Source organism: Mesoplodon densirostris, chromosome 2, assembly GCF_025265405.1.
Source record: "Mesoplodon densirostris isolate mMesDen1 chromosome 2, mMesDen1 primary haplotype, whole genome shotgun sequence".
Lineage (NCBI taxonomy): Eukaryota > Metazoa > Chordata > Mammalia > Artiodactyla > Ziphiidae > Mesoplodon > Mesoplodon densirostris.
The window spans coordinates 128,348,317-128,376,059 of NC_082662.1; the positions used below are offsets into that span (position 1 = coordinate 128,348,317).

The following is a 27,743-nucleotide window of genomic DNA, read 5'->3' on the forward strand; positions in this document are numbered from 1 at the left end:
GATGTCTACATTCTCCATCTGTACTGGGAGATGTGAACAAGGATTATCCTGGTGACAGGGAGGCGGAACCACATCCAGTGAAGTGCTCAGCTGTCTCTCAGAAAACATGCAATGAACCATACCTCCCTAGGCCATGCATGAGACGAGCCGCAGTTCTTAAAACACGCTTAGACCAGGACAGACAAGCAGAAAAATGAAACCATGGCAAGGTAAGAGACATATGTGTCTGTCCACACTTGACTGGGCCTCAGGTAGTTCAGAAGATTGTTGTCACTGTTTACTAGGGAACTGACAGGTAGTATGACCAAGATAAAAACAGCATAATCCAAAATCAGAGAAAAAGAGCTTTGTAAATGGCAATTATAATAATGACAGAGATTAAAAGTAGTGTGCAGAAACTACAAAATCTCAAAAAAAAATACTATCATAAGACTCTAAAAGCTGAAAAACGTGAAAATGGTTGGTGCCAGGAGTGAAAGATAATCCGAACAAGAATGTAAACATCTTAAGAGAGCAGTGTCTAGAAGATCATTAATGATGGATGGATGCTGGCAAATCAAGATTGACTATATGCATTATGAGGGATACACCTGGTATTTTTTTGGCACCAACTGAGAGGACTTATACACCTGTCACTTTCCTGATAAAGAAGTAATCCTAGCCAGACTGGCAGAACCTAGGTAAAATTATCAGCAAATACAATCTGTACCCTTAATTGTAATTATTCTCAAGTATGATTCTCACAAAGTAAATGTTATGAGCAATGCCTTGCTACTTCTAGATCATGGTTCTCAATCTTAGCACTATTGAAATTTGGACCTGATAATTCTTGACTGTAAGGTGATGTGTTGTGTTTGTATAGCAGCGTCCCTGGCCTCTACCCACTAGATGCCAGTAGACTCCTCCCTGCCAGTTATGACAACCAAAACTGCCTCTGGACATTACCAGATGTTTCCTGGATGGAAAAAAAGTCACCCTGGTTGATAATTGCTGCTTTAGATTAATAAAACGAGATAGCCCCTGTTCGGTTTTAAGGAGAAACTTCCCACATTGCTACCTTGTAACTACAGGTATTTCTTGATGAAAAGTGGTCAGGATAGCGAGCCATCCTGCCACTGTGGTAGGCAGTGCACAACCCATGGCCATCACTACCATGAGGCACTTCTGATCCAGGTATCTGGAGTTGTTATATCTACTGTAATTAAAAACTTGAAGTTCATATTTAGTTTCATTTTGTTTCCAGGCCTAATACATGAAGCAACAGTTGTACTCTAAGGCCATATTTCAGAGCTACTTTAGGTGATCATTCCTTTAAATATTCCAGTGGGCTTTGATGAAGCTCTCCCATAATCAAGGTTGCTTTAGCAAGTACACAAGCGCATGTCAAGCTACTTTCCCTACCTTTTGATCCTCAAAGGAGTATCACTAAGTGAAAAGGTGGAAAACCTCAGCAAAAACTGGTAAAATGATCAGAGTTTAAGTCTTTTAAAAATCCCAAGAGTTAATATAATTATTCTCAGTACCTCAAAAGCTTGAGAACAACTTCATCTCTTTTTCCTGTCCAAACATGTCCAACATGTGAAAATGCCCTTACAATCTCATAACACTGAACCACTGAACCACTGAACCACATTATTTCAGGATGACTATTTATTTGTAAAACACCCTTTTTGGGCTGCTAAATCCTGTCTTTTGCCTATTTTACCTCATTATTAGTAGGGAAGAAAAAATGGAATTCTACTAGCTTTTTGCTATTCTGGTAGAAGAAATAGTCATAAATGTTAAAACTACTGAGAAAAGCCACATAAGTATATAAAACAAAAAATGAATATATGTAAATTTTATCAGCAAAAAAGTAAACTCAAATGTTTACAAACTTCATTTGCATTACCAATCCTTATTTATTAATAGCCAATAGTTCCATTTCTTTAATTTTTAGAAAAGAGAGATATGTTTCAGTCTGCACTAAAACACCAAAATAATTTTCTCATTTCATAATAAATGCTTCCAGAGCTTTTATTACGTTGTTGCCTGTCTTGGTCTCAATGAGGCTCAGAGTTAAACACATAAGCAAACATTAGCTGTAGAGAATATGTGTGTGTGCATAAATATATACTGTATATGGCAAAGAATATTTTAAAATTTTAGAAAACATTTAAGAAAAGCAAAAACAAAAAGAAGAAGAAATACAAGTCTGATGAGTAAAACTGAGAAAAAGAGGAACTTTTACTTAAGTAGTTATACACAGGTTTTCTCAAGTCTGCCAAAGGTCCTGATGATATCACTTCTGGTTAATTCAGTGACCAAAGCATTGACTAGCAAGATTAACACTGGCTTTCCACAGATGTGAGTCCTTCTGTGGAATGAAAAAAAAACACTTTGTAGGAATCAGAAAGATGCTCTATATTTTACTTGTGTACAATTGGCCCATCAATATTATCTTCAGTTTTATCAAACTAGATCAACTTACAAAGAAAAGGATCACCCCCCCAATTTTATATTTTCTTCCCATATTCAACCTGTCACTTTCTATGAACCTAGTTCCTTACTCTCATTTTTACAAGACAGAAACAGAACCATTATCATTCATGTGTTCCAATCCAGTGTTGATAGAAGGGACATTACAGATCCAGGGGTCTGAGGTAGTGCCTAAAGGCAAACCAAGCTCTCATGTGTTTTGCTTGACCCACACAGTATAGGACAAAGGGAAAAGAATAAGAGACAGGGAAGGAAAAAAGAGGGAGGGAGCAAGAAAGTAACTGGAATGTTTTTAGGAAAAGCATAAAATGCCCAGTTTGGCCAGAGCCTCATCATTCCCTAGTGTCTTCCACTGACTCCATCACATATTTTGCCATCTGCTTGGCTCCTAAAGGCAATAATTCTCCACCTAGTCCAAACTCTTCATATTCCAGATGAGGAAACAAGAATCCAAGAACAGTTTATTAACTTGCCTAAGGTAAGAGATGGTTATTAGAAAAGCAACAGTAAGAGTTGTAACTTGGATCCTAGTTCCACATTCTCTTCTCTGAATATATCATACTCTTCCACAAATTCAATCTAGAGTCTAAAACACCAAAATGTTGAAAGAAAAAGGAGGAATCAGCATATAAAATGTATATAGAAAGTAAATTATGTATTCCTGTCTCGGTATAAGTTTGTTCCATTTCTTTATGCCCACTCAATCAAAGGTGGCCAGAAAGTTGGAGAATAGGTGAGTCATGTATACAGGTATAAAACTGTATCCATAGCTAACACTGCAGCAATAGACGAAACGTGATTCAGTTGTTAAGGCTGGGACACTGAATTTCTAACAAGTTCTCTCCTTCTTTCTAACATCATATCCCTACATTCAAGTGTACAAAATCTAAAACAGCCTGAAGTTCCTGTTATTCTGGTTTCCCTGACCCTTTCTTGGCTATAAATTAGTTTATTTTATACCTCATGACCTTGCACTATGATGTGTTGAATTTAAATTAGAGGAGGGGTAGTTGCTATTCTGCCCAGTTATCAATATAATTCTGTGAGTCTTGAATTTTAGATGCCAAGAGTGAATGAACACCTAACCATATTGCCAGAATACCTCCCAAGTCACTTCTGGTTCTAGATTAAACTCTGTGACTCCCAGGATACCTGGGATATGCCCACTTTATACCGCACTGAAAACTTTCAGATCATCTACTATGTAGGAATAATATTACAGATCTGTGGGGCAATGAAGTTTTCTAGTTTTTCTGCCAGATCTCTTACTTTGAAGAAGTCTTTCAACCAGTCCAATTCTTACAGTGGGGGCACAGACAATCCAAAGCAGAAGTTATCCTTAGAGGGTGACTACATCTGAAAGGTGTCAGGGAAAGAATAAGAGGTGAGCATAGAGCCTGCAGTTGGGCTCTCTACTTCCATGGCTGCTCTAGGGTCATCAAACTCAAGGAGAGGCAAGAATTCTTAAGTTTTAAAAGCAAGAAAGCAACATTGACTCTGCTTTACACATCAGAACTTCAAATTCTTCATATACTACAATAGTACCAAAAATTGTGTTTCAAGTAAAGAAATGAGGAAAAGCTATATAAAATGAGAGACTATCATGGGAAAATTATAAAAGCATTTTGCATTTTTATATGCCCACTTCCTTGCTAAATACAACTGAAAGAATTAGTAATGATTACATGTACAGTTATTTAGAAACCAGAGGAATAACTTGTGAGGAAAGAGCAAGAATACCTATTACCTTTTCTTTAAGCATGAACTAGACAAGCCATTTTGGGGAAGTAATGGTGGATAGACAAAACCAAAACAAAACAAAAGAACTTTAAATTGCATTTTATCTGACTGCATAGTAACACAATTCTCAAGTTATTAGGCACAAAACGCTTAAAATAATGAAATTTCGTATACAAAATAATGCCACCATACTGTGTTTATTCAGAAAGACACATTTTGACGTTAAAGGGAATTATCCTATCTAAGAGTGGTAATTTATACGTGTGAAGTGAAGAACTTCTGATCATGCTTCACTTCTATATTAGTTCTGTTTTGTTTCCTTCCATAAGCTATTATATAAACTAAATAAACCTAAAAATTATAATGCTACTTAACAAACCATAAAATGAGTCCTGAAAACCCATGAAAAATTTCAAGTTTCATTTCTTGATTCATTGTTAAAACTATCACTAAAAATTAATAAAAAACAAACTAACTTTTGTCTCTGCTTTATTTGCTCTTGATTATAAATGTTTTCACTACTTTATATTGTTATAACACTAAATTTTAAATTTATTTTAAAATGAATTATCTTTGAATAAAAACTCTTCACTATAATTACTGAAAGCATTAACATGGGTATTAAATATAGTACTATAACATTAGTTTGAAATTAACTACTGCATCAAGTCTAATATTAAATAGCCTCTAATACTTAAATAAAGGTTCAAATTAAGGTCAAAGGAGGAGAATCACTAGGAGAAACATAATGGAAAACAAGATTTTTTTATCAACCTCAAAAATTAAATGCCACTGGTATTATTGTGCACAGTATTTTTCTTGCTTTCAAATGAAAAGTTACAAGTGGTTATTTCTGTATCTAACAGCTCTTGAAACATCAGTAGGCTGATGAAGGTATTCATTCAGACCAATTATTTTATTCTTGCAGTTTGAATACTGAGAATGTTGATAGTTTGTAACACTGTTGACAGATGGAAACAATAAATAATAACCCCTTCAAAGTCTAGACTCACTAGAAGATAAATTTGCTAATCAAACAATAAATAATAACCCTTTCAAAGTCTAGACTCACTAGAAGATACATTTGCTAATCTCCTTGAAAAATCTTCACTTTGCTACAAGTACCAATTATAAATAGCAGCTAACATTTAATGAGTGCTTATGTGCCAAGCACTGATATTCACCCTTCTTTTTTATCATAGTAATCTGTAATTATTTTGTTTATCATGCTTCACTGCATTAATCCAGAGGCTCCCTGAGGACAGTCACTTTGTCTAGTTCCTTATGGTACCTCCAGCATTTGGTATGTCTAACATATAATAGGCACTAAATAAATGAGTCAGTGTTTTAAATGCTTTAAATATTTTTTAAGCTGTTGGTCATAGCCTAAATGGTTAAGAAAATGCAAAAGAACAGAAAGTAGGGTGAATTACATCTAGTAGAATAAATATTCTTTAATGAAACTTTTCTTTTAGTCTATATGTCTATGTCCCATACCAAATACATTTCTTACTTATGGCTAAGATTTAAAAAAAAAAGCCTGAAAATCACTGCTTTACATGAATTATTTGCTCCTCACAAGAACCCTGTAGACAACATCATAGCTTCTACTTTAAAATAAGAGAAATGAGGTTTCTAGATGTTATATATGATGTTCAAGATGATAGAGCTATCTACAAGTATATCACTTCTTCAGCTACCCATAGGGTACTATAGTATTAAAACCTGAATTAACTAAAAAGTTTCAGTAATAGTAATTGTAATATGATTAATAAAGAAAAACATAGGCTTTTAAGGCAGACGGGCCTGACTGAATTTAATACCTGGCTCTGTCACTAACTAGCTGTGTTGGCTTTGGCCTAACTTAACCTCTTTGCACCTCTATTTCCCCATGTGTAGAAGAGGGACATTCACAAGATTGTAAGTTTTAAGTAATTTAATGTATGAAATAGCCTAGACCACTAAATAAAAGCTGTTGTGATTAAAATAATTATTAGTGGGGTTTTTTTCCTGGTCCAATAAATCACATTCAATCCACTACACCATAATTTGAATGTGTAAAAAGAGCGCATCAGGAATTTACTGGATTATAAAGTATGGGAACTAGGCAAAACTGGCATTGAGCCGTCCAAGAGTTTCTGCGGGCGCCGGGTAAAAAAGATGCCCAAGAAAAGATCAGGCAGTTGGTTCAGGTAACTATGGGAATCAAGGGAAACAACGTTGCTTAAACGTAAAAACAAACACAACTATTTAATCTTTCCACAGCAACATCCATCTTCTTCCTCTGCGTTCTGGCTAGGGCCGAACCAAGGTGTTAGGAAACGCCCCCGGTCAGCTCCCGCCCATTAGGCCCTGCTATCAAGGGGCTTAGGGCACAGAGGTTCCGAGCAACTCACCCCGGAGACTCCGTTGATACTGCCCCAGAATCTCCTCCAGGGCAGAGTTCTCCGGGGACTTCGCCATGAACACACTCGGGGCCCAGAGATAGGAGTTGTATGGGGAAGGGTCCAGTGTTCTCCCCTCGGAGAGCAAGTGGCCTCAGCCCCCGGAAGGGGCCCACCGACTTCCTGCTGCTGCTGTCGCTGGGGAGCACAGAATCCCGGACTGAGCTCTTCGGCCTCTTCCCACCCACGGGCCCTCGTGGTGAACGTCGGAAGTTGTAGTCCGCAGTGTCCGGGCCTACAGTGTCGAAGCTCCTAAGAGCCCTCCCAATGACACTACAATTCCCAGAGGGCAACGCGCTCCAAGCTCAAGCTTTGGCGGTTTGGAGGCAAGTTCCGGTTGCCAAGAGACTCCTTGGAGGCTCCGCCCATTTCTGTACCCCGGCCAGGCTTAGTCCTGCCTTCATCCCATTCTGCTGTCTGGACCACCTAACTGACAGAAAGGGCTCACTGAAAGCCTTTACTCTTCTAAATTCGCTTATATGCTGTTGATCCTTGAGCCTTCTCAAGAACGCAAATAACAAGCTCAAAACCCTTCAGCCGCAACATCTGCCAACAACGCGAAATAAATTCTCAAAAAAAGAAGCTCTGAATCTCCTTAACAGCGTAGATCGTGAAGGCGGCTGACACTACCAATCTTAGCACGCCCAGCGACCCGACCACAGTTTGGAGTTGGCGCACTGCCGGCTGGGAACTGTAGTCCTTGCCAGTTGCGGTCCCAGCTAAAGCCCGGTCCACTTCATTGTTGAAGCTGGTCTTTGGTATACGCCTGCGCAGTCGGCAGCTGGAGAGGCCTGTGGGTGAGACCCCACCCCCCCCACCCCGCACAACCCCTTTTCATTGTCTGTGCTTGGCGGTTGCGCAGTAGGAGTTCGCCGGGACTGGGCCGGACCAACCAGGGGTAGGGCTGGGCTCCTCTCCCCGGGCGCCTGCGCACTGGGCGGCCGCTCCTTGTTACCGGTATGTGCGGCGCGTGTGCGGAATAACATTATTGCCCAAGGGCGCCGAGGGGCCGAGAGCTCGACCGCGGCGGCGGCGACGACGACAGGGTGAGGGAGGACGCTTGCGAGAGACTCACGGGACGCGGTGCGCCCCGCCCCCCCGTCCGGTCCCTCTCAGCAGTGAGGGGTAAGTGATGCGCTCCGATGCCCTCGCCTCCGCCTTTCCACATCCTTCTCTTCGGGTTTGCAGCGGGGGCTCGGGCGCGGCCCGCGGCGGGAGGGGTTGCGGGCCGGCGGCGAGGGGCTTTTCCCTGAGGCTTCGCGCACCGCCCCCGCCCTGGACCTGGGACTCGGCGGGGGCGCCCCTTCTTCCCACCGCCCCCCAACCCTGCGTCCCCGGGCGCTGCGTCCCGGCTTCCCCTGCAAGTGTCCACGTATTGAATCGTCTCTGGCTCTCCTGGCTTTGTGCAGCCCCCTCCGCCCCAGCAGTTTGCAGGGGTGCGGGCGGAGCAGCGGAGGGAATGGCTGCGCTGCTGCTGGAGAAGGGGTTTTCCCGATCGGAGCAGCTCCCAATGTCGTTTCTTTTTGTGTGGTTGGTTTTGGTGTGTGGGGCGGTTTGGGGTGGTCCGGCGAGGAGCCTTTCGGACGCGTTGGGAGGGCGTGGAAGACGTGGTGTCACGTACCCCGCCAGGCGACAGCACCCGCTCAGTCTGTGGCTCTGTAGTAACCCGGGGGAGGAGAGAGTAGCTTCCTGTCGACTTCATTGTCCTGAGATTCAAATGTGGGCTTTGGTATGGGTCCCTTCATTTTATGTAAGGAAAAGAAAAATTAGCAGCTGCCTAACAAGGGGCGGGAAGATGTAGGATTTGTACCCTAAGTCATAGTATCTGTTTTTTTAGTGTTTAGCGGAGTACTTGGAGAATGTAAGCTCCTGGAAGACAAGGACAGTGCCTGTCCAAACATTGCCAAGGTGATCAGTATAAAATTACTAGCTCACGATGAAGAATGGACCAGGAAGGGCCTGACGACGAAGCTGTTTGTGTAGCAGGAAAATGAACCAGCAGAATGTTTTTTCATAGAGTGGGTAACGCATTCACGTTCCTAAGGGAATAGGTTAGGATACATCTTTCCGTTTTGTTTTTTAAGCATTCAAAATAAAACATAGGCCTGGTACATTTCTCTTTCTGAATTTTTTATTCATATTTTTATTCTCTTAATGAAAATTCACCCAGTTGGGAGAAATGTGGTGAAGATAACATACTTGATTGAAAATATATCTTTTAAAATGATTTGATTATTAAGCTTACAACCGTTTGCTGGCGTTAAAACAAGCAAAAGAGAGATTGAAGCCGGATGGGGAGGAGCAGGTGGAGGAATGATGTGAGAGGAGAGAGTGACATTATGAATACGGTATCCAGATCTTCGCTGATATAACCCTAGCTGGGTATGCTGCAATGATTTAGGAATTCAGCTCTGGAAATACTACATTGCAAGTTACAAACCATTTTGTATTTTTCTGCCATTGTTTTTTAAAAAGTAAAACCAGTGCTGCTTTTACTTTTTCCTAACTTTGCAGATATTGTAGAATTTTGGTGTTTTAAAACTGAAGAGTCTAAATGCATTTGACAGAGAAAGAGGAAGACATTAAAACTTGGAAAGTTAACTGACTTGGCTGTCCAAGCCAAACTGCTAATGAAAGGCAGAGTCAAATAAAACCAAGGTCTCTTCTACAGTGTGCTCTTTTCAGCTGTGTCCCCTAGTCCCCCAACCCTGTGAAAATTTATGGAAAGCTTCTCTGCCTGCTCTTTGAGTTGTCTGTGACAATCAAGTTCATTGATACCTCATAGTTGTATTAGTCTAGTCTTTTTCTTTTGATGTGAAAGTAATAATTCTAATGAAGTGGAACTATAGTTTTATAAATTAACTTACTGATATAGGAAGAGATGTCTTAATATGGGCTTTTCATAAAAATGGAAACTGTTGGAATTTTTTCCCCACTTCTTATCAGTAACCATATTTTAATAATATTTTCTGCTATTCGGTAGTATTTTATAATATGATCAACTCTATAAACTCTGAAAAATGAAATTGCTACATAACAAGAACCCATGAAGTTCAGTTTTCTTCAATTAATGAATTTTATTATTTTCAGCTTAAACAAGAGCTTACTTTTTGAGGAAATAATTCATGTTGAACTTTTTTATTAAAATTGAATTTGTGCTCTTTTATTAAGTTGATTTTGCCATAAAGTGCTTTTTTGTTGTCTTATACTTTTTATCCCTTAATTGTATTTTAATAGACTTTTTTTTTTAATAGATCTTTATTGGAGTATAATTGCTTCACAATACTGTGTTAGTTTCTGTTATACAACAAAGTGAATCAGCTGTATGCATACATATACCCCCATATCCCCTCCCTCTTGAGCCTCACTCCCACCCTCCCTATCCCACATCTGTAGGTCATTGCAAAGCACCGATCTGATCTCCCTGCGTTATGCTGCTGCTTCCCACTGGCTATTTTACATTTGGTAGTGTATACATGTCGATGCTACTCTCACTTTGCCCCAGCTTTGCCCTCCCACCCCCACTCCCCTGTGTCCTCAAGTCCATTTTCTATGTCTGCATCTTCATTCCTGCCCTGCCACTAGGTTCATCAGTACCATTTTTTTTTTTTTTTAGATTCCGTATATATGTGTTAGCATATGGTATTTGGTTTTCTCTTTCTGACTTACTTCACTCTGTATGACAGACTCTAGGTGTCCACCTCACTACAAATAACTCAATTTCATTTCTTTTTATGGCAGAGTAATATTACATTGTATATATGCGCCACATCTTCTATATCCACTCATCTGTCGATGGGCATTTAGGTTGGTTTCATGTCCTGGCTGTTGTACATAGTGCTGCAGTGAACATTGTGGTACATGTCTCTTTTTTTGTTTGTTTTTTAAATTTATTTATTTTATTTTATTTTTGGCTGTGTCGGGTCTTCGTTTCTGTGCGAGGGCTTTCTCTAGTTGCAGCGAGCGGGGCCACTCTTCATCGCGGTGCGCGGGCCTCTCACTGTCGCGGAGCACAGGCTCCAGACGTGTAGGCTCAGTAGTTGTGGCTCACGGGCCCAGTTGCTCCGCGGCATGTGGCATCTTCCCAGGCAAGGGCTCGAACCCGTGTCCCCTGCATTGGCAGGCAGATTCTCAGCCTCTGCGGCACCAGGGAAGCCCACATGTCTCTTTTTGAATTATGGTTTTCTCAGGGTGTATGCCCAGTAATGGGATTGCTGGGTCATATGGTAGTTCTATTTTTAGTTGTATTTTAGTAGACTTTTAAAAAAGAATTAGTATATCTCTTAAATTTCAATTTACTTAAAAAGTAATCTGGGGCCTCCCTGGTGGCGCAAGTGGTTGAGAGTCCGCCTGCCAATGCAGGGGATACGGGTTCGTGCCCCGGTCTGGGAGGATCCCATATGCCGCGGAGCGGCTGGGCTCGTGAGCCATGGCCGCTGAGCCTGCGCGTCCGGAGCCTGTGCTCCGCAACGGGGGAGGCCACAACAGTGAGAGGCCCGCATACCGCAAAAAAAAAAAAAAAAAAAAAAAAAGTAATCTGTAATTCACCATGTGGAATTATATTAAATCAAACTTGAAATGTATTTTACTGTTAAATTTCGTGGTGTGCTAAAATTACTTTGTATGGAAGTAAATAACCATCTGCACATTTTCCAACTTTACACTGTAAAATTATCATCCGTTATGTCTATTAATGTAAATATCAAGGTGCTTTTAACAATTCTATGCTTAGGGATTTATTTGTTACAAGTATCAGTTTCTTGTTTCCTTTTATCACTTCAAAAAAAAAGACCCCAAAACTAGTTTTATTGGGCTTCCCTGGTGGCTCAGTGGTTGAGAGTCTGCCTGCCAATGCAGGGGACACGGATTCGTGCCCCGGTCCGGGAGGATCCCACGTGCCGCGTAGTGGCTGGGCCCGTGAGCCATGGCCACTGAGCCTGTGCTCCGCAACGGGAGAGGCCACAACAGTGAGAGTCCCGCGTACCGCAAAAAAACCCCAAAAAAACACCCTAGTTTTATTGTTGCATCTGATATCATTCATCTAGTACTGAATACTGTATATGTTTAAACTTGTCAACATGTTTTTTATTCAACAAAATTCTGTAGTGATATTTTTTCTTCTTTATCATGAACATTGGGGGGTTAAGCAGTACACTGTTCTAATAAATATCTAACAGACAGCATGATACTAAATTGCCAACTAAAATATCTGTATAGTTGTCAATTATTTTGCAAGTATAAGAAAAAAAAGAATTAAATACCATCTGAAAAATTTTGGTGGGTAGATAATATTGGCTGGAGCATTAAGTATTGATATGTTTCAGTAAGGAATGGGTTTCATCTAATGGGGAGAAACCTCAGACTATTTTTATTTCGTAAACTTTTGTTAATAACCAAGATTTCTAATAACTACCCTTGGTGAAATGGGTCTTTATTTACTCAGATATTTCTTGAGAGAAGTGCTCACCAATGAGGTAGCCAGTGTGGGCTATCTAAAAGAGTAAGAAAACATCTGTCTGGTAGTAGGCTTGATTAAACTGGATATATAGTCCAGTTTAGTTGAAATGATTATGCAACAGTATATTATAAATTCTTTTGCCAAAATGAATGACATAGTTGACATGTATTAAAAGTAAACCCCACTTTTGTGTCAAAGGTAGAAAGGAAACCAACAAAAGCAAGGTTATGAAAATTTCTTTCATCCAATAGAGATTATGTGAAGCATGGAAGTGGAAATGAATCCTAAGCGTGCATTGCTTAGGTTTGAAAAGCAAAGAACGAGACAGCAGAGAGTAAGTCCTTATTTAAGTATATAAATGGCTAATAAATAATAGAAAATATTATCCTTTGGAACATATTATTTACTGAATAAGTGAGTAATATCTACTATGTATTAAGCACTTACTAAGTGCCAGACATTGTGTGTGTCTATGCATAATTCATGCAGCAGTTGTGTAAGTATGGTATTATTTTACATTTAAAGTTCAGAATACTTAAGGTCCAGAGTTAGTGAATAATTTTGCCTCTCTGTCACACATTATTAAGTGGTAAAGCCTATAACTGAACATTTGTCTTTTTGACTAAAGCCCAAATTCTTTCCACTCATCTTTTTCAGTAAGTTATAAAAGGCAATATTTATTCCCTTCTAATTCACAAAATTTTAGAATTAGAGGAGACTTTAGAAATCATCTCAAACAATGTGCTGCTTACTACTAATATCCCTGAGATCTTATTGAGTCCAGCTTTTCCATGAGAAACACTTGCATGAAAAAATGGGCATAGGATGGTAATTTCACTTTTGAAAAATGTAACAGAAAGATTTTACTAAACTGAGCTAGTATCTGCTTTACTGTGTAACTTCTTCCGTTGGTTGCAGTTCTGTCTTTAAGAGTAAGATACAGTAAGGTTTTTCTCAATATATTGGGTCTCTGTTAAGTTCTCCCTCTTCTAAATTAAATACTACAACCCCTACAATTTCATGTGATACAGTTTCCTTTACTTTCCTCATCTCTATCACTAGATACAATCAGTTTTGTCAGTGCTATTTTTTTTTTTTTTTTTTGTGGTACGCGGACCTCTCACTGCTGTGGCCTCTCCCGTTGCAGAGCACAGGCTCCGGACGCGCAGGCTCAGTGGCCATGGCTCACGGGCCCAGCCGCTCCGCCGCATGTGGGATCTTCCCGGACCGGGGCACGAACCCATGTCCCCTGCACTGGCAGGCGGACTCTCAACCACTGCGCCACCAGGGAAGCCCAGTGCTATTCTTTTTTGTCCTGATTCTGTTTCCAGCTTTAGTTCTGCAGTTGTGGTCTGAATGCAGTGTAGTGAAATTACCCCTTTTCTTGATTCAAGCGATACACTTGTGTTTATGGTCTAAAATTTCATTAACTCTAACAACAGTAATGTCTTGCCAGTTCTAAGCAAAAAAATGAGAGAAAAATGTTATGTGGCTTTTCAAGTTATATTTATCCAATTCAAGGAATTTTTTGTTTTTTACATTCTGTATTTCTACTTTTCTAATGTTAAAATAACCTTTTTTTATGAAATGATAGTGTTAGTAGTCGGTAAGTTTCTTTAGATATTTGTCTTCGGGTTTTGTTTTTGTGTTTTTGCATAAGCAATAAAAAGTTAGTCTTTTGGGGCTTCCCTGGTGGTGCAGTGGTTGAGAGTCCGCCTGCCGATGCGGGGGACGCAGGTTCGTGCCCCTGTCCGGGAGGATCCCATGTGCCGCGGAGCGGCTGGGCCTGTGAGCCGTGGCCGCTGGGCCTACGCGTCCGGAGCCTGTGCTCCGCAACGGGAGAGGCCACCTTTGTAGTTTCCTATTTTGTTTTTTGAAAAATTTGTCTGGAAATCACTGATGTAGGCAACATAAACCCACATCTTTTGTATGTTAAAATCTTTCCCATTCTGTATATACACGTAGATGATGTTTTTTAAGCAATATGTACCTTTAACCCTTTTAATTATCATCTACTGGAGTGTAGTTAAAACTTGAGATCTTTTTTAAAATTTTATTATTTTTGGCTGTGTTGGGTCTTCGTTGCTGCGCACAGGCTTTCTCTAGTTGTGGTGAGTGGGGGCTACTCTTCATTGTGGTGCGTGGGCTTCTCATTGCGGTGGCTTCTCTTGTTGCGGAGCACGGGCTCTAGAGCGCAGGCTCAGTAGTTGTGGTGCACGGGCTTAGTTGCTCCGGGGCATGTGGGATCTTCCCGGACCAGGGCTTGAGCCTGTGTCCCCTGCTTTGGCAAGCGATTCTTAACCACTGTGCCACCAGGGAAGTCCTTGAAACCTTCTTGAATAATGATTCTGTCATCCAAGGGATTAGCTTCTCTTCCTGGCTTTTTGACATTTACAAATTTAACAAGCAAGCCCTCTTATGTCTTCATCTTGTGCATGTATTGGATATAGCCAAGGACATACCATGCAAATTTATAAATAGAATAAAAGTTATATAAATAAAGTGTGCTGGAGGAAAAAGGTGACACAAAGATAATGAAAACCATTTCAATGTTTTGTTTTTAGTTAAGGAGAAAATCATTATATTCTCTAGTACTAAGGGAGTTGGTTGAAGCTTACTGTCTGGTGGAGATATGGATAATTATATAATTATATGATATGAAGTCAAGTAAGTGTAGATGCTGTGAGTAAAAATAAATTAGAGTAAAGAAATAGAGAGTGGTGGACTGCTATTTTTTATTTATTTTTAAACAGACATTCAAATAATATTAAAATGGTTCAAAAAAAATCAAACGATATTTTAAAAACAAACAATGTGAAAAATCCTCCCACCCATCTACCTTATCTGCTGAGTTAATAGGTAACTTTTCATGTATCCTTCCCGTGAATTTGTTTTCAGTTTAAGTAAATACAGTATATATTTTTAACCTACTTACCTCCTTTTACACTAAAGATAGCCTCTTTATACAAAAAAAGAGGCATATTGAGAGCTACTATTTTAGTGGCTGGTTAGGGAATACCACTCTTTGAGAAGGTGTCATTTAGCAGAGACTTATATTATGTGAGGAAGCACACCATGTAGATATCTGGTTGGAGAGTGCTCTGGTCCTGGACAGGAGTGGGATGAATGAATTCAGAGAACAAAGAGGCCACTGGCTGGAGATGAGTGAGCAAGAGGAAGGAAGAATAGGAGGAAACGAGGTTGGATAGAGATTGTATTGGTTGACTTTGTTTAAAATGCCTTGAGAGTTCATTGGAGTGTTTTGAGAAGGGGAGTGACAAAAGAATTGGCTTACATTTTTAAAATATGGTTCTGGCTGTTTTGTGGATAATAGACTGGAGGGGAAAAGAATGGGAACAGGGAGATGAGTTGAGACAATTGGAATACTTTAAACTGAGGTGCTAATGGTTTAGACTAGAGTGGTAGTGGTGGAGATAGTGAGTTATTAGGTTCTGGTTTTAAAAAATCAAGAGTTTTGGACATGTTAGGTTTGAAATGTCTATTAAATGTCCAAGTGGAGATAATCAAGTAGGCAGTTGAATACTCAAGTCTAGATTTCAGAGGAGAGGTTGGGACTGAAGATATTTAAATTTTAAGCATCACCAGTAGACCATATTTAAAGCTCTAGGACTGGAAGACATCGCTTAGGTTGAGAGTTTGAGAGTAATTAGATTAAGAGGTCCAAGAAAGAATTGCACCTGATACTCTCCAATAGTGAAAGCTTAGCAAGAGAGAAGGAGCCATCAAGGATTGAAAAGAGGTGGCCAGTGAGGTAATGAGTGTGGTGTCCCAGAAGACAAGTAAAGAAAGTATGTTTAGGGACTTCCCTGGCAGTCCAGTGGTCAGGACTCTGCGCTTCCACTGCATGGGGCCCAAGTTTGATCCCTGGTTGGGGAACTGAGATCCCGCAAGCTGCGAGGTATGGCCAAAATAAAATAATATAAAGTAAAAAATTTTTTTTAAGAAGTATGTTTAGAGATAAGGAGTGATCAGTCAACTATACCACCTTTAATCACTTAAACATTTCTTAAGAAATCAGGTTATATCCTTTTTCCTTGTTAACTATCTCTGAAAAAGTTATTATCAGACCTGTCTTTATTCTCATTTATCAGTGAAGATGTTCTTTTTTTTTTTTTTTTTTTTGGCTACTCCATGCGGCTTGCAGGATCTTAGTTCCCCACCCATGGATTGAACCTGGGCCACTGCAGTGCAAGTGCCGAGTCCTAACCACTGGACTGTTAGGGAATTCCCGAGATGTTCATTATTATTCTCCCCCAGAAACTACTAAATCTAAAGCCATGAACAAAGTTTTACTCACAAATATATTGCTGCTGTTTCTTAGGTCGATTGATGTGGCTTCTTTGCTACTGAGATTTGTACAGGGGAGATGGTTGCTGTTCACTGAGAAGAATTTGCTATCAGGAATTGCTTCAGAGGCATTAATTGTGTGATCTTGGGCATGTCACATCATTTCAGAAGTTCAGTTTCTTCATCTGTAAAATAAAGCTGGCAGTAGTCCAACTACCTCAGAGGTTTATTTGTAAAACAAATGAGATCGACATAAAAGACATGAAAGGTATAATTGCACGTAGGGATCCCCTTCCCAGTGCCCCAAGTGTGGTACCACTTGATAGTGTTAGATTTGAAGAAATGTTTTGGTTTGGGTGATGAATAGAAGTATGTTTTCATTCTGACTCTGTAGGAATAGTTTTTTACTTCTTGTGCATTCTGTCCCCACAGGCAGTTTTCCACATCATTTAACAATACTCTTGGGGTTGGAGGAAAGGACATGAGGCCAGAAAGAGGCTTTGAAATAATAACTTTCTCCATTCGTAAGCACATCTTTCAATTCTAAGCATTGTGTCTAAGTGAGAATGAAGTCAGAAAAAAGTAAGCAGCCTAGCTTACTTTTTTTCCAGGCCAAAAAAGAGCATTTTCCTATTTTAACTAGCTTTTTACTGGATAAGGATTTCTCACATTCAAAGCTTAAGGGTTGATTAGGGGTCTTGAACTCCAGTCAGCCAGCTAGAAACTGATTTCATGAAACGGAGGGTAGGGGAGATGAATGCCCTTGATGATGGAGAAGTAAGTATAAAATCTTTATTTTGGTGAAAAAGGAACATTGCAAATAGAGGACTTTCTGTGGTAAGCTTTTTTAGGCAATAGGACTATAACTTCAAAATATCTAGAAAATACCATTAAGTCAGGAAGAACACACTCTTACAATCCTACTAGCTAGTGACACCGCTGTTACATATTCTTGTCTATTTTGGTTTAATCTGATAACATTTTATCATGAGATTAAACTTTCATTTTACGAAGCTTATAATTTACTTACAATTTATAGAAATTAAGGATGTTTTTTAAAATTGTAAACAACCCTATAGTGGACATTTCTAACTGAATTTCTGTGCAAATCAGTATTTTCCTTTCCCACTATTTCAAGAAATGTATTGTATCAAAGAACATGTAGAGTTCTAAAACCTTTTCTAATTTTCTAACGTACTGATAATACTCCATCTGCCCCCTCCCCACCTCAGTCTATTGCCAAAGTACACCTCCCTCGTTGGGGTATGAAATTGTGTTTCTTCAATGCTTCACCACTGCTGGGTATTACATATCTTTTTAAAATTTTTGCCCAGTTGATAAACTAAAAACCTTATTTAAATTTCTCTTATTAGTAATACATCTGAAAGGGTTTTTAAAAATGCTTATTGGTTATTTTTATTTCTAAAATAAAAGGCTCTTATTTTTAGTGAATAGCTCATCATATTCACTTGTAACAACTTCTTTTTCCTAGATTACCATTTGCCTTTTAAGTTTGTTATTTTTACCCAGCAAAAAGCTTTAACTTGTATATAGCCTAATTTCTTCTTTCCTTTTTCTTACGAAGTAATCCCACTGCACAAAATTTTATTGAATACATACCTATATTTTTCTTGTAGAATTTATGATTTGAATTTTTACATGGAAATGTGTTAATTTATCTAAAATATATTTAGGCACATATATAGCCTTTTGTCATGTATTGCATAACGCTTCATTATCACAATTTGAAATGTCTTCTTAATATGCATAGATTTATTTCTGGATCTTTTATTCCATTTGATTGCTGCCTATTCCTGCACTGCTATATTATTACCACGTATTATAACATAGGTTTATAGTATCTGTTTACAAATGGGTACTTTTCTCCTTAGCCTATTCTGGTGTCATATAATTTACCTAGTTATCCTTGTATGCTTTTTTTTTTCTAGATGTGTTTTAGGGTTATTTTGTTACGCTCATTTGAAAAAATCCTTTTGGGGTTGATTGGTTTGCGGTACGCGGCCCTCTCCGGATGCGCAGGCCCAGCGGCCACGGCTCACGGGCCCAGCCGCTCTGCGGCATGTGGGATCCTCCCGGACCGGGGAACGAACCCGCGTCCCCTGCATCGGCAGGCGGACTCTCAACCACTGCACCACCAGGGAAGCCCCCTTTTGGGGTTTTGATTGAGATTAAACTGAGTTTATTGATTTATTTATGATCTCAAAGATGACAAAGGAACTCTCAAACAGGTATTTAAGGCCTTAGTTTTTAATAGTGTTTTCAGGTCTATTCAAGTTTCTACTTGTTTTTGAGTCACTTATGTCATTTTTATCTGCCTAGAAGTTTATTCACTCGAGATTTTCAAATTTAGAAACCTCAAATTGTAGATATAATTATTCTGTAAATTGAAAAGATCATGTCTGTGGTTACACCTTTTTTTCTGGCCGCACCATGAGGCATGCAGGATCTTAGTTCCCCGATCAGGGACCAGGGATCGAACCCTCACCCACTGCAGTGGAAGCACGGAGTGTTAACCACTGGACCACCAGGGAAGTCCCAGTTACATCCTTTTACAAAGCTAAATATTTGTGAGGAATGAAGAAAAAAATCTGCCAGGGGTTTTAGTACTTTTTTTTTTTTTTTTTTAAGAATGAGCTTTTTGATTTGTCATTATGTTTTTAATTTATTATTTTTAAAAATCTTTAATACTTATTTCTACTAGTTGTCGGATAGTAAGTTTATTTTTATTTTTCAGTTCAGTGGAAAACACTTAAGGCTGTAAATTTTTTTTATCAGTACACCTTTGGGTACCTTCCTTAGATTTTACATATATTGGTCTCAGAGTTTTTACTTTTTAAACTATTTATTTCTTTTCACCAGAGTTAATTCGTGAGGTAAGTTTTTGTTTTTAAATACAGGGCCTGTGTGTATGTGATTTATTATTGTTCTTGTGGATTTTTTTCCTAGTATACTTTTTAACATCTTTATTGGAGTATAATTGCTTTACAATGGTGTGTTAGTTTCTGCTTTATAACAAAGTGAATCAGCTATACATATACGTATGTCCCCATATCTCTTTCCTAGTATTTTTAATGAAAATTCTCAAGCAGGCAGGGAAATTGAAACAGTTTCATAGTGACTACTCATATACCCACCATCTTGATTCTACCATTAATATTATGTTAGTTTTATCACATATCTGGTCATAAATCCATTGTCTATTCATCAGTCTATCTTACATTTTGATCCATTTCCAAGTAAACTGTAGACATCCATGTGTGTGTGTGTGTGTGTAAGAAAAGGGTTCTTAAATCGTTTGATATTGTTTCAGTTTTAAGTTTTCTGAATGTGCTTTTGAAATATTTTCCAACAACCATTATCATATTAAGCAATAGTTTAAAAATGCAATATACTGTTTTCTATTCCAGTAGTATTACTGAACTCAATTTTTCTGTAAATAGCTAGCTTACGAAATTGACACTGATGACACCGAGCTATTCCTTTTTTGGAGGACAGGGGTATTCATTGTGTGTATGTTCATCTGTGTGTGTGTGCTTTTGAAGAGGAATGGTAGATAATTTGGTTTTTGTTTTTGATTAAGCTGAAGAGCTATTGAATGAAACATACACTGTTTCTCTAATCTGGTAATTTTGCTATTTCCTTCAGTTGCAAATCCAGGAGTGAAATATTTCTTCTCAGTTCTACATCTCACTACCTTCCACTTCGACTATTCCCCTACCCTTCACTTATGTGAAAAATTCTGTGTTGGGCTATTCACGAAAAATAAGAGCCTTTGCTTGTAGTAAGAGAGCACGGTTAGACCCTAAGATTTTAAGTGGTTCATGTAACAAATTCCAGAATGTTAAAGATGTACTATATGGAATAAGGAATTTAAAATTTGTAAATTGGAGAGGTGGGAGCAAATAGAGTGCAATTAAATGAAAGGTAAAGTGAAATTCAGAAATTTATTTGGGGAGGGTGGCTTAGGGAAAAGAGAATTGGGCTATTCAGTGTCTAGTAATTATTGTTAGTGACATTCAGAACATAATTCATTAATGGAAACTGGCACCTTTTTTGCTAATGGTATTTAGGTTAATTGCAAGTTCATAACCCTTGCTCCCCAAAGATATGAGGTTTGTATAAGATGGGTATTTCATCAAAGAATGCTATCTTGACAACCATTTTCTTTCATCTGATTTTCAGGTATCTGGTTTTGTCACTAATATTTCTAATCTCTGACTTGTTCTTCCCTTTCTCTCTTTTTCTTGGGTGCAATTTGTAGTTTTTCCCTCCAACCTCAGCATTCTAAGTCAAGACATTGTGTATTTCCTGTGCCCTAGTACTTTCTAAATTTCTGTCTCTTTAGTCTTCACAATTACAGCCCATTTCCCCCATCCCTACTCTCCCATGTTGTCAACCCAGTCAGTCCAAGCTGAAGGGGTCTTTTTGAGGAATTAGAAAATATGTGTTTTCGTGTACACGTTTCATCAGTGATTTATCTAAATAAAGGGATGTTGTGAGAGAGAGTACCTGGGTGGTTGATACTGCCATTTATCAAGATAGAGAAAACAGGAGGAAGGCAGATTTTGTTCAGAAGATGGAATGATGCATTTTTTTTTTCAGATTAATTTTGACAGGTGAGTGGGGACTTGGAACTGAAAATGATTTCTAAGTAATTAAGGTCTGCATCTTATAAAAGAGGTTTTGACTTGAAACTTAGATGCATGACTTAATGTAATAAACTGTATTTGAAGTCCAGTAGCTTCAAAGAAGTCTTAAAACGAACATGTATTGGGAAGTAACCTCCTAAAAACATGGATTTAAAGAGAAAGTAGAGACTTTCAAAGAGATTGAGGAGTGGCCACAGAAGTCAGAGAAACCAAAGTAATGTTTCTAGAAGGTAAGAATGGTCACCGATACTGAGAGGTGATGTAATTGGAATGTTAATGATCATTGGGTTTAGCAATTATGAGGTCATTTTTGATTATGATTCAGTAAGGCAGTTAAGAGGAAGAGAGAGGACAAAAATTCAGTAAACCTTCAGAAGATAGGGTAAATTCAAGAATGGCTGAAAGGTGAGGAAGTGGATTAGCAAAAGCAGACTAGTCTGTACTTTATTTTCTGTACTTTATTTTCTTTTTCAAGACTTTAAAATTTTTTTAAAGCCTAGCACTCAACAGAAGGAAGGAGAGCTCTTTTAGGTGAGTTATATACTGTCTGTACTTTATTTTTTTCAAGGCTTTAAACATTTTTTCATGCTTTCTAATCATTTTAAAGCACATTCTTAACAGTTCTTTTGTAAAACAAATTTTCAAAATGCAAAAACTTACATTTAAAATAGAATAAGCTCTTAAAACATATGATAATATATTAATCCCTTTATTTGAAAGTTCATTAATTTTAAGGACATAGATTCTGAAAGGGTAAGATATCCTTAGATTCTAATAGGGCACTTGTATTTTTATATTCCAACTTTGCTGCGTGTAAAAGGAGCTAGTCTTAAGAATTGGATTATAGTTTCTTAACAGGAAATAACATTTATTAAAACTAGTAACGCTACTTTTTAAAATAAGTTGCTGTCTAAGGGTATCATGCTCAAAATCCAAAAGTTACCTTGGCCTTGGAAATCCAAATTTACTAATATGGGTACTGAGTTCTGTTACAAAATTGCTTTCTGATTAGGAGATTTGAGTCTTTCTCTGATAATGTATATATACCATATACTCTAAAAAGTAAGTTTACTATTTTACAAAATTCAAATATAATGATCAAGATCACTTCTTAAAAATGTATTAGAGTTTGAGTAAACCTTCTGTGTTGGATCCAAAATAAATGAAGGAAGCAAAAGCAAAATTTTTATCAAATATATCAGTGTTAAAAATAAGGACAGAATAAGGGCTTATATCCAGAGCAGGTAAGAATAATTATGAAATTTATGAATCTGAGTCTCTAGGCACTTACTGGAAATAAAAATTATTTACTGCTTTTCATATTTTGAGTATTTTTATTTGATCATGTGAAAGTGTCTGATCTAAGTCTGCATGGGATATGAATAAGAAATTAATGGATATCTATGAAATGCAGGATTATTATATCTTTTTTATGGATTCTCGAACATGTAATGGAAGCAGTAAACTACTTCAAATAAAATTTAATAGAAATCTCAACAGGACTCTGACTAATTAATTTAATATATATTTTTCCTTTTGCTGGCGTTTACCCCATAGGTTGGTCTTTAGTAGTGTGACATGATTTTATCTGTTTAATGCAGTCATAGGAAACTATTTGTTGTCATAGAGTGAACTAAGAAAGGTGAATCAAAAACATTTGGGTTTCAGGCTCTTATAAACCCTTAACTCAAGCTGCTTTCTTCCACTGTCACTCCCTCCTGTAGGTTCTGTTTTCAGTTCTTTGAGACAGCTTGGTGCACCTTTTCCTGCTCCTGGTAATAGTTGACCTGACAAAGTTTTTCAGATTCATAGTTGTGCATTGAGCTTAGAGATAGTTTACTGTTCTTTCAAATTCTAGGTTTCTGATCTATGCTGTACCCCAGTTTACTGAATTTGTACCATTCCTCTAGATGGATCATTGATTTTTGGTCTTTGATTTTAATATAAATTGATTGATTCATTCTTCCTTGTCTATGGACTTCTCAGGGAGAAAACCTTGGAACCTACTACTGGTAGCCCATCAGGAAGCTAAGAGGTAGATTGAAAATAGATTGAATTTTGCACGACCTGTCAGTGTTTATTGTGTAAAAAGACAGTGTCACAGAACATGTTACTAGGTAAAAATACGTTCTTTTCAGTCATATTCAAACTCTTTAGCCAAATCTTCATCTATAGGAATTGACATCACCAGCACCATTTTAAGGCATACTTGAGGAAAATACAAAGGTGACAGTAGTTGTGGAAGAACCCCTGAACTTGGTATCTGAAAGCCCAGGTTTGAATTCGGATAGCTCCTGTTTACTACAGCTAGATTTGTGACCTTGGTTAAGTCATTTAACTTCAGCTTTCTTCAAGGGAAAAATGTTTCTCCCATGCTTGTTTTGTTTCATTCATGCTTGTATGAAAGTATAAGCACCTAGTACAGTTACTGGAACAAAGGAGGTACGTGATAAATATTTGAATCTGAGTCTTGATTTGTTAGTGTAAAACACCAAAATTATGTTTTAACAAAGTTGTACAGTTCTAGAAAAGAAAACAAGTCAGCCTTTACATTTTTCATAAACTGGCAGAGAAAACTTGGTAGAAACTTTTTTTTTCTTTAAAAAGACGTTTATGTGAACAAAAGGAAGATCAACTGATTTTTTATACAGGCATTTACATATAAATCATTTAGTGTTTGCTTCTTAGATTTTTTTTTATGCTTTGAAGGGTGTTTTAAAAATACCTTGTCTTCGTGATGTTGTATAAGAAACTGAAAAAATTCCTTTTGTGTCTTTGAAATGCATATTCTTATTTCTCTGAAATAGTCCTTAAATAGGAAAATTTCATCCTTAATATTAACTTTTTTTAACATCTTTATTGGAGTATAATTGCTTTACAGTGTTGTGTTAGTTTCTGCTCTATAACAAAGTGAATCAGCTATATGCATACGTATATTCCCATATCCCCTCCCTCTTGCGTCTCCCTCCCACCCTCCTTATCCCACCCCTCTAGGTGGTCACAAAGCACCGAACTGATCTACCTGTGCTGTGCAGCTGCTTCTCACTAGCTATCTATTTTACATTTGGTAGTGTATATATGTCAGTGCTACTCTCTCGCTTCGTCCCGGCTTCCCCTTCCCCTTCCCAGTGCCCTCAAGTCCATTCTCTACGTCTGTATCTTTATTCTTGTCCTTTGGCAGAAACTTTTAATGCCTCGACAATTTGTAGAAAAGTATATCATCAAATCTCAAATCTAAGTCTTCCTTTGAAAGTATATAGTAAACTCAGATATAGAATGTATGACTATTGATATTTGGAATATCGTCTTCATTTTCCTTAATGAAAAAATTTTTTACCTTTTAATGCTGTTTTAGGCAAAAGTTGTAAATTAGGCTTTTTCTCCACATGTATTTGGTTTTTTCAAGATTTAATTAATAATGTATGTGGCAGATTATAAAGGTAAAATTTGGAGCAGTCGTTCCAAAATAATCAAGAGTATATGAAAGCAGAAGTTTTCCCAGTACAGAATTTGTTCACATGCTCATGAACAAGTATCTTGGTAGGTATCCAAAAAAAGCACAGCTGTGGATTTAATTTTGGGGATTAACTGTACTGTCTCAAATGGGGGTGGGGATTTTAAAAGGAATAAATTTTTCCCAAGAATGTATTTCATTATCTCTCCCATATCAAGTTAATTATACAGCAGAGTTGAATTTCTGAGTATGTTCTAAGTATATGTCACTTTCTCAGACACGTTTCCCGGACCACCCGGCCTAAACAGCACCACCTTAGAACTGTTACATCATGCTGTTCTTGTTTTTCATGTTTCAGTCTTCCCATTGTCACTGAAGTTGTCCTATTCATTTACTTAGCTTTTGTTTGTCTATTTTTGCTTCTATGAGATTATGAACTTTTTCTGTCTTATCACTCTTTCCCTGTTACTAGTGCATAGTACATACTTTATGAATGAAGAAAAAATAGATTAATTCATTGTGTAGTACTCTGTAAAACAAGAGTTCTCTGGTGTAACTGTTATATAATGTTTGTCTACTTTCTAGAACTTACATAATTTTCGTTGTTAAAAAGCTGTGTGCATGTGTGTGTATGAAGTTCTTAGAACCGTCTGGCATACAGTAAATGGTCAATAAATGCTATCTATTATTATAAGTAAAAGATTATAGAAAATGATGTTTATTTGCCTTTATAGCATATGATCAATCATATCTGTACCTTATTTGATTCTGAGTCCTTAGCTGAAATGCATCCCTAATGTTTTTTTCATTTTCAGAAATATAAGGTGTCAGAGGCAGAGCCTTTAGTGTTGAGGATATTTTCTATTAGGGATTTAGTAGGGGGAAAATGTGAAATAGTAGTCCTGAATTTATACATTTATTTAAAAATTAGTCACATATCTTTTGGGTTCTCAGTATGATAGGTTAAAAAGATGTGATATTTATAGCAGCTTTATTAATAACTGCCAAAACTTGGAAGCAACTAAGATGTCCTTTCACAGGTGAATGGATAAACTGTCATACATCCAGAGAGTGGAATATTATTCAGCATTAAAAAGAAATGAGCTATCAAGCTGTGAGAAGATACAGAGGAACCTTAAATGCATATTACTAAGTGAAAGAAAGCAATCTGAAAAGGCTACATACTGTATTATTCCAATTATATGATGTTGTAGAAAAGTATGGAGGCAGTAAAAAAAAATCAGTGGTTGCCAGGGGTTGGTGCAGGAAGGGATGAATAGGAGAAACATAGAGGGTTTTTAGGGCAATGAAGATACTCTAAGATACCATAATGGTAGATACATGCCATCATAACCCATAGAATGTACAACAGAATTTTATGTCTAGTCTACATATCTAAGATTGTAGGCTTCTCGATTTAAATTTTTCCAGTATTAGAAATTGATGCTATGGGAAATGGAAGAGTCTTGAGTTGTGTTTTAGTTACATTGTTAATCGCTTTAAATGAAGCAAGAAAATTTATTCATTTCTCAATAATAGACGTTAATATTTGTAATTCTTTAGTGAGATTTCCTGGAGTTTTTACTTTTTGTGATGAAAGCTCTTACCTTCTCTCATGCCCAAAACACATGCACATGTATTTAGAGTTTTGATTTTTCAGAATTACGTATAGAACTCTCAGGACCCTGAATCTATTTAGCTTGTTAAATCTAAACCTAAGCCTTGCACATGTTAATTATATGTTCATGATTAATGGGTAAGCATACTCCATATGGTCTAATCTCTGAAACTATACTAGTAAGTTTTGGGGCCAATCTTTTAGTCTCTTAATTCCTCTTTAGATAAAATTCTTCCATACTCTGTGTATATCAAGTTCCTTTCTTTGAATTCAAAGAACTCAATATCCTTATTTAATTTGATCTTTAATTTGGAAGGGAGATACAATGCTATTTTACAATAGCATCTCACCTGTAGAATTCTGCTGCCTACAACTAAAGATCCAAAAATAAACTAAAGCTTGCGGAGTGACAAAATGTATCTTTCAAATGAAAACACATGTAGTTTATTCACAAGAGCCCTCATTCAGATTCTTGTTGTTCGTTTTGAGCCTAGTTGAAATATACTTATGTTATTTTTAAGGCCTTGCAGGAGGGAATGGGGCTTTAAAGTGAAAAATAAATACTGATGAGAAGCGAGAAGACAGAAGAAACATGTATGATGTGAGTACGGGGTCTCAGAAAAGCAGAACTATCAACAGATAGTATTAGGACAGATATAGCCCATATTCCTTATATATTCTGATGAAATCACTTTTACAGCATAGTTTAATAATTATTGATAATAGTGATGATCATGAGCTACTAGTAGAGTTAAATACAGTAGTTAATATTTTGCATTGTAAAAGGTGGGTAAATATGAAATATATTTTAAAATATTTTCATTGAAAATGGTAAAACTAAAAACTGATGTTGAGGGCTTCCCTGGTGGCGCAGTGGTTGAGAGTCCGCCTGCCGATGCAGGGGACACGGGTTCGTGCCCCGGTCCGGGAAGATCCCACATGCTGCAGAGCGACTGGGCCCATGAGCCATGGCCGCTGAGCCTGCGCATCCAGAGCCTGTGCTCCGCAACGGGAGAGGCCACAACAGTGAGAGGCCCGCGTACCGAAAAAAAAAAAAAAAAAAAAAAAACTGATGTTGATACTTTAAGGCAGACTTTCTATAAAGGGCCAGAAAGTAAATATTTAAGGCTTTGCAAGCCGTATGATCTCTGTATGAACTACTCAACTCCACTGTTGTAATACAAAAGGTTTGTGTTTCATTAAAACTTTATTCACAAAGTAGGCAGAAGGCCAAAGTTAGCCAATCCCTGATTTAAGGAAAAATTCTCACTTCTGTGGAAAACTTGAATGTCCAAAATACCTTGTTCTAAGATAGACAGAACCAAATACAAAACTAAACGAAATAAAGTTTTACTATGTCTCCAATTTAAGAACAGTGGAATCAAGGCAGAGAGAGGACTTGAGTGGCCTTTCTTTGTCAATAACACTTTTTTAAAAATCATGGTAGAGTATATATAACATAAAATTTACCATTTTAACCATAAGGTGTACAGCTCAGTGACATCAAATTCACAGTGTGTAACTGACACCACTATTTCTAGAACTTTATCGTCATCCCAAACAGAAATTCTGT

The 27,743-nt window shown here is 37.7% G+C and overlaps 2 protein-coding genes across 10 annotated transcripts in view; one reads left to right on the forward strand and one right to left on the reverse strand.

Moving 5' to 3' along the window:
* Positions 1-6,798, reverse strand: part of SDCCAG8 (SHH signaling and ciliogenesis regulator SDCCAG8) — a 274,761-nt gene extending 267,963 nt beyond the window's left edge. For all 4 annotated transcript variants that reach the window (XM_060090899.1, XM_060090898.1, XM_060090900.1 and 1 more), the window contains exon 1: positions 6,615-6,798. In XM_060090899.1, the coding sequence (XP_059946882.1) occupies positions 6,615-6,681 (67 nt within the window). In that variant the 5' untranslated portion in view covers positions 6,682-6,798. The remainder of the gene's footprint in view (positions 1-6,614) is intronic.
* Positions 6,799-7,537: 739 nt separating this feature from the next.
* The window catches only part of CEP170 (centrosomal protein 170), a 137,994-nt gene continuing 117,788 nt past the window's right edge, over positions 7,538-27,743 (forward strand). For all 6 annotated transcript variants that reach the window (XM_060090906.1, XM_060090908.1, XM_060090910.1 and 3 more), the window contains exon 1: positions 7,538-7,787. The gene's annotated coding sequence lies outside the window, so the exon portion shown is untranslated. The remainder of the gene's footprint in view (positions 7,788-27,743) is intronic.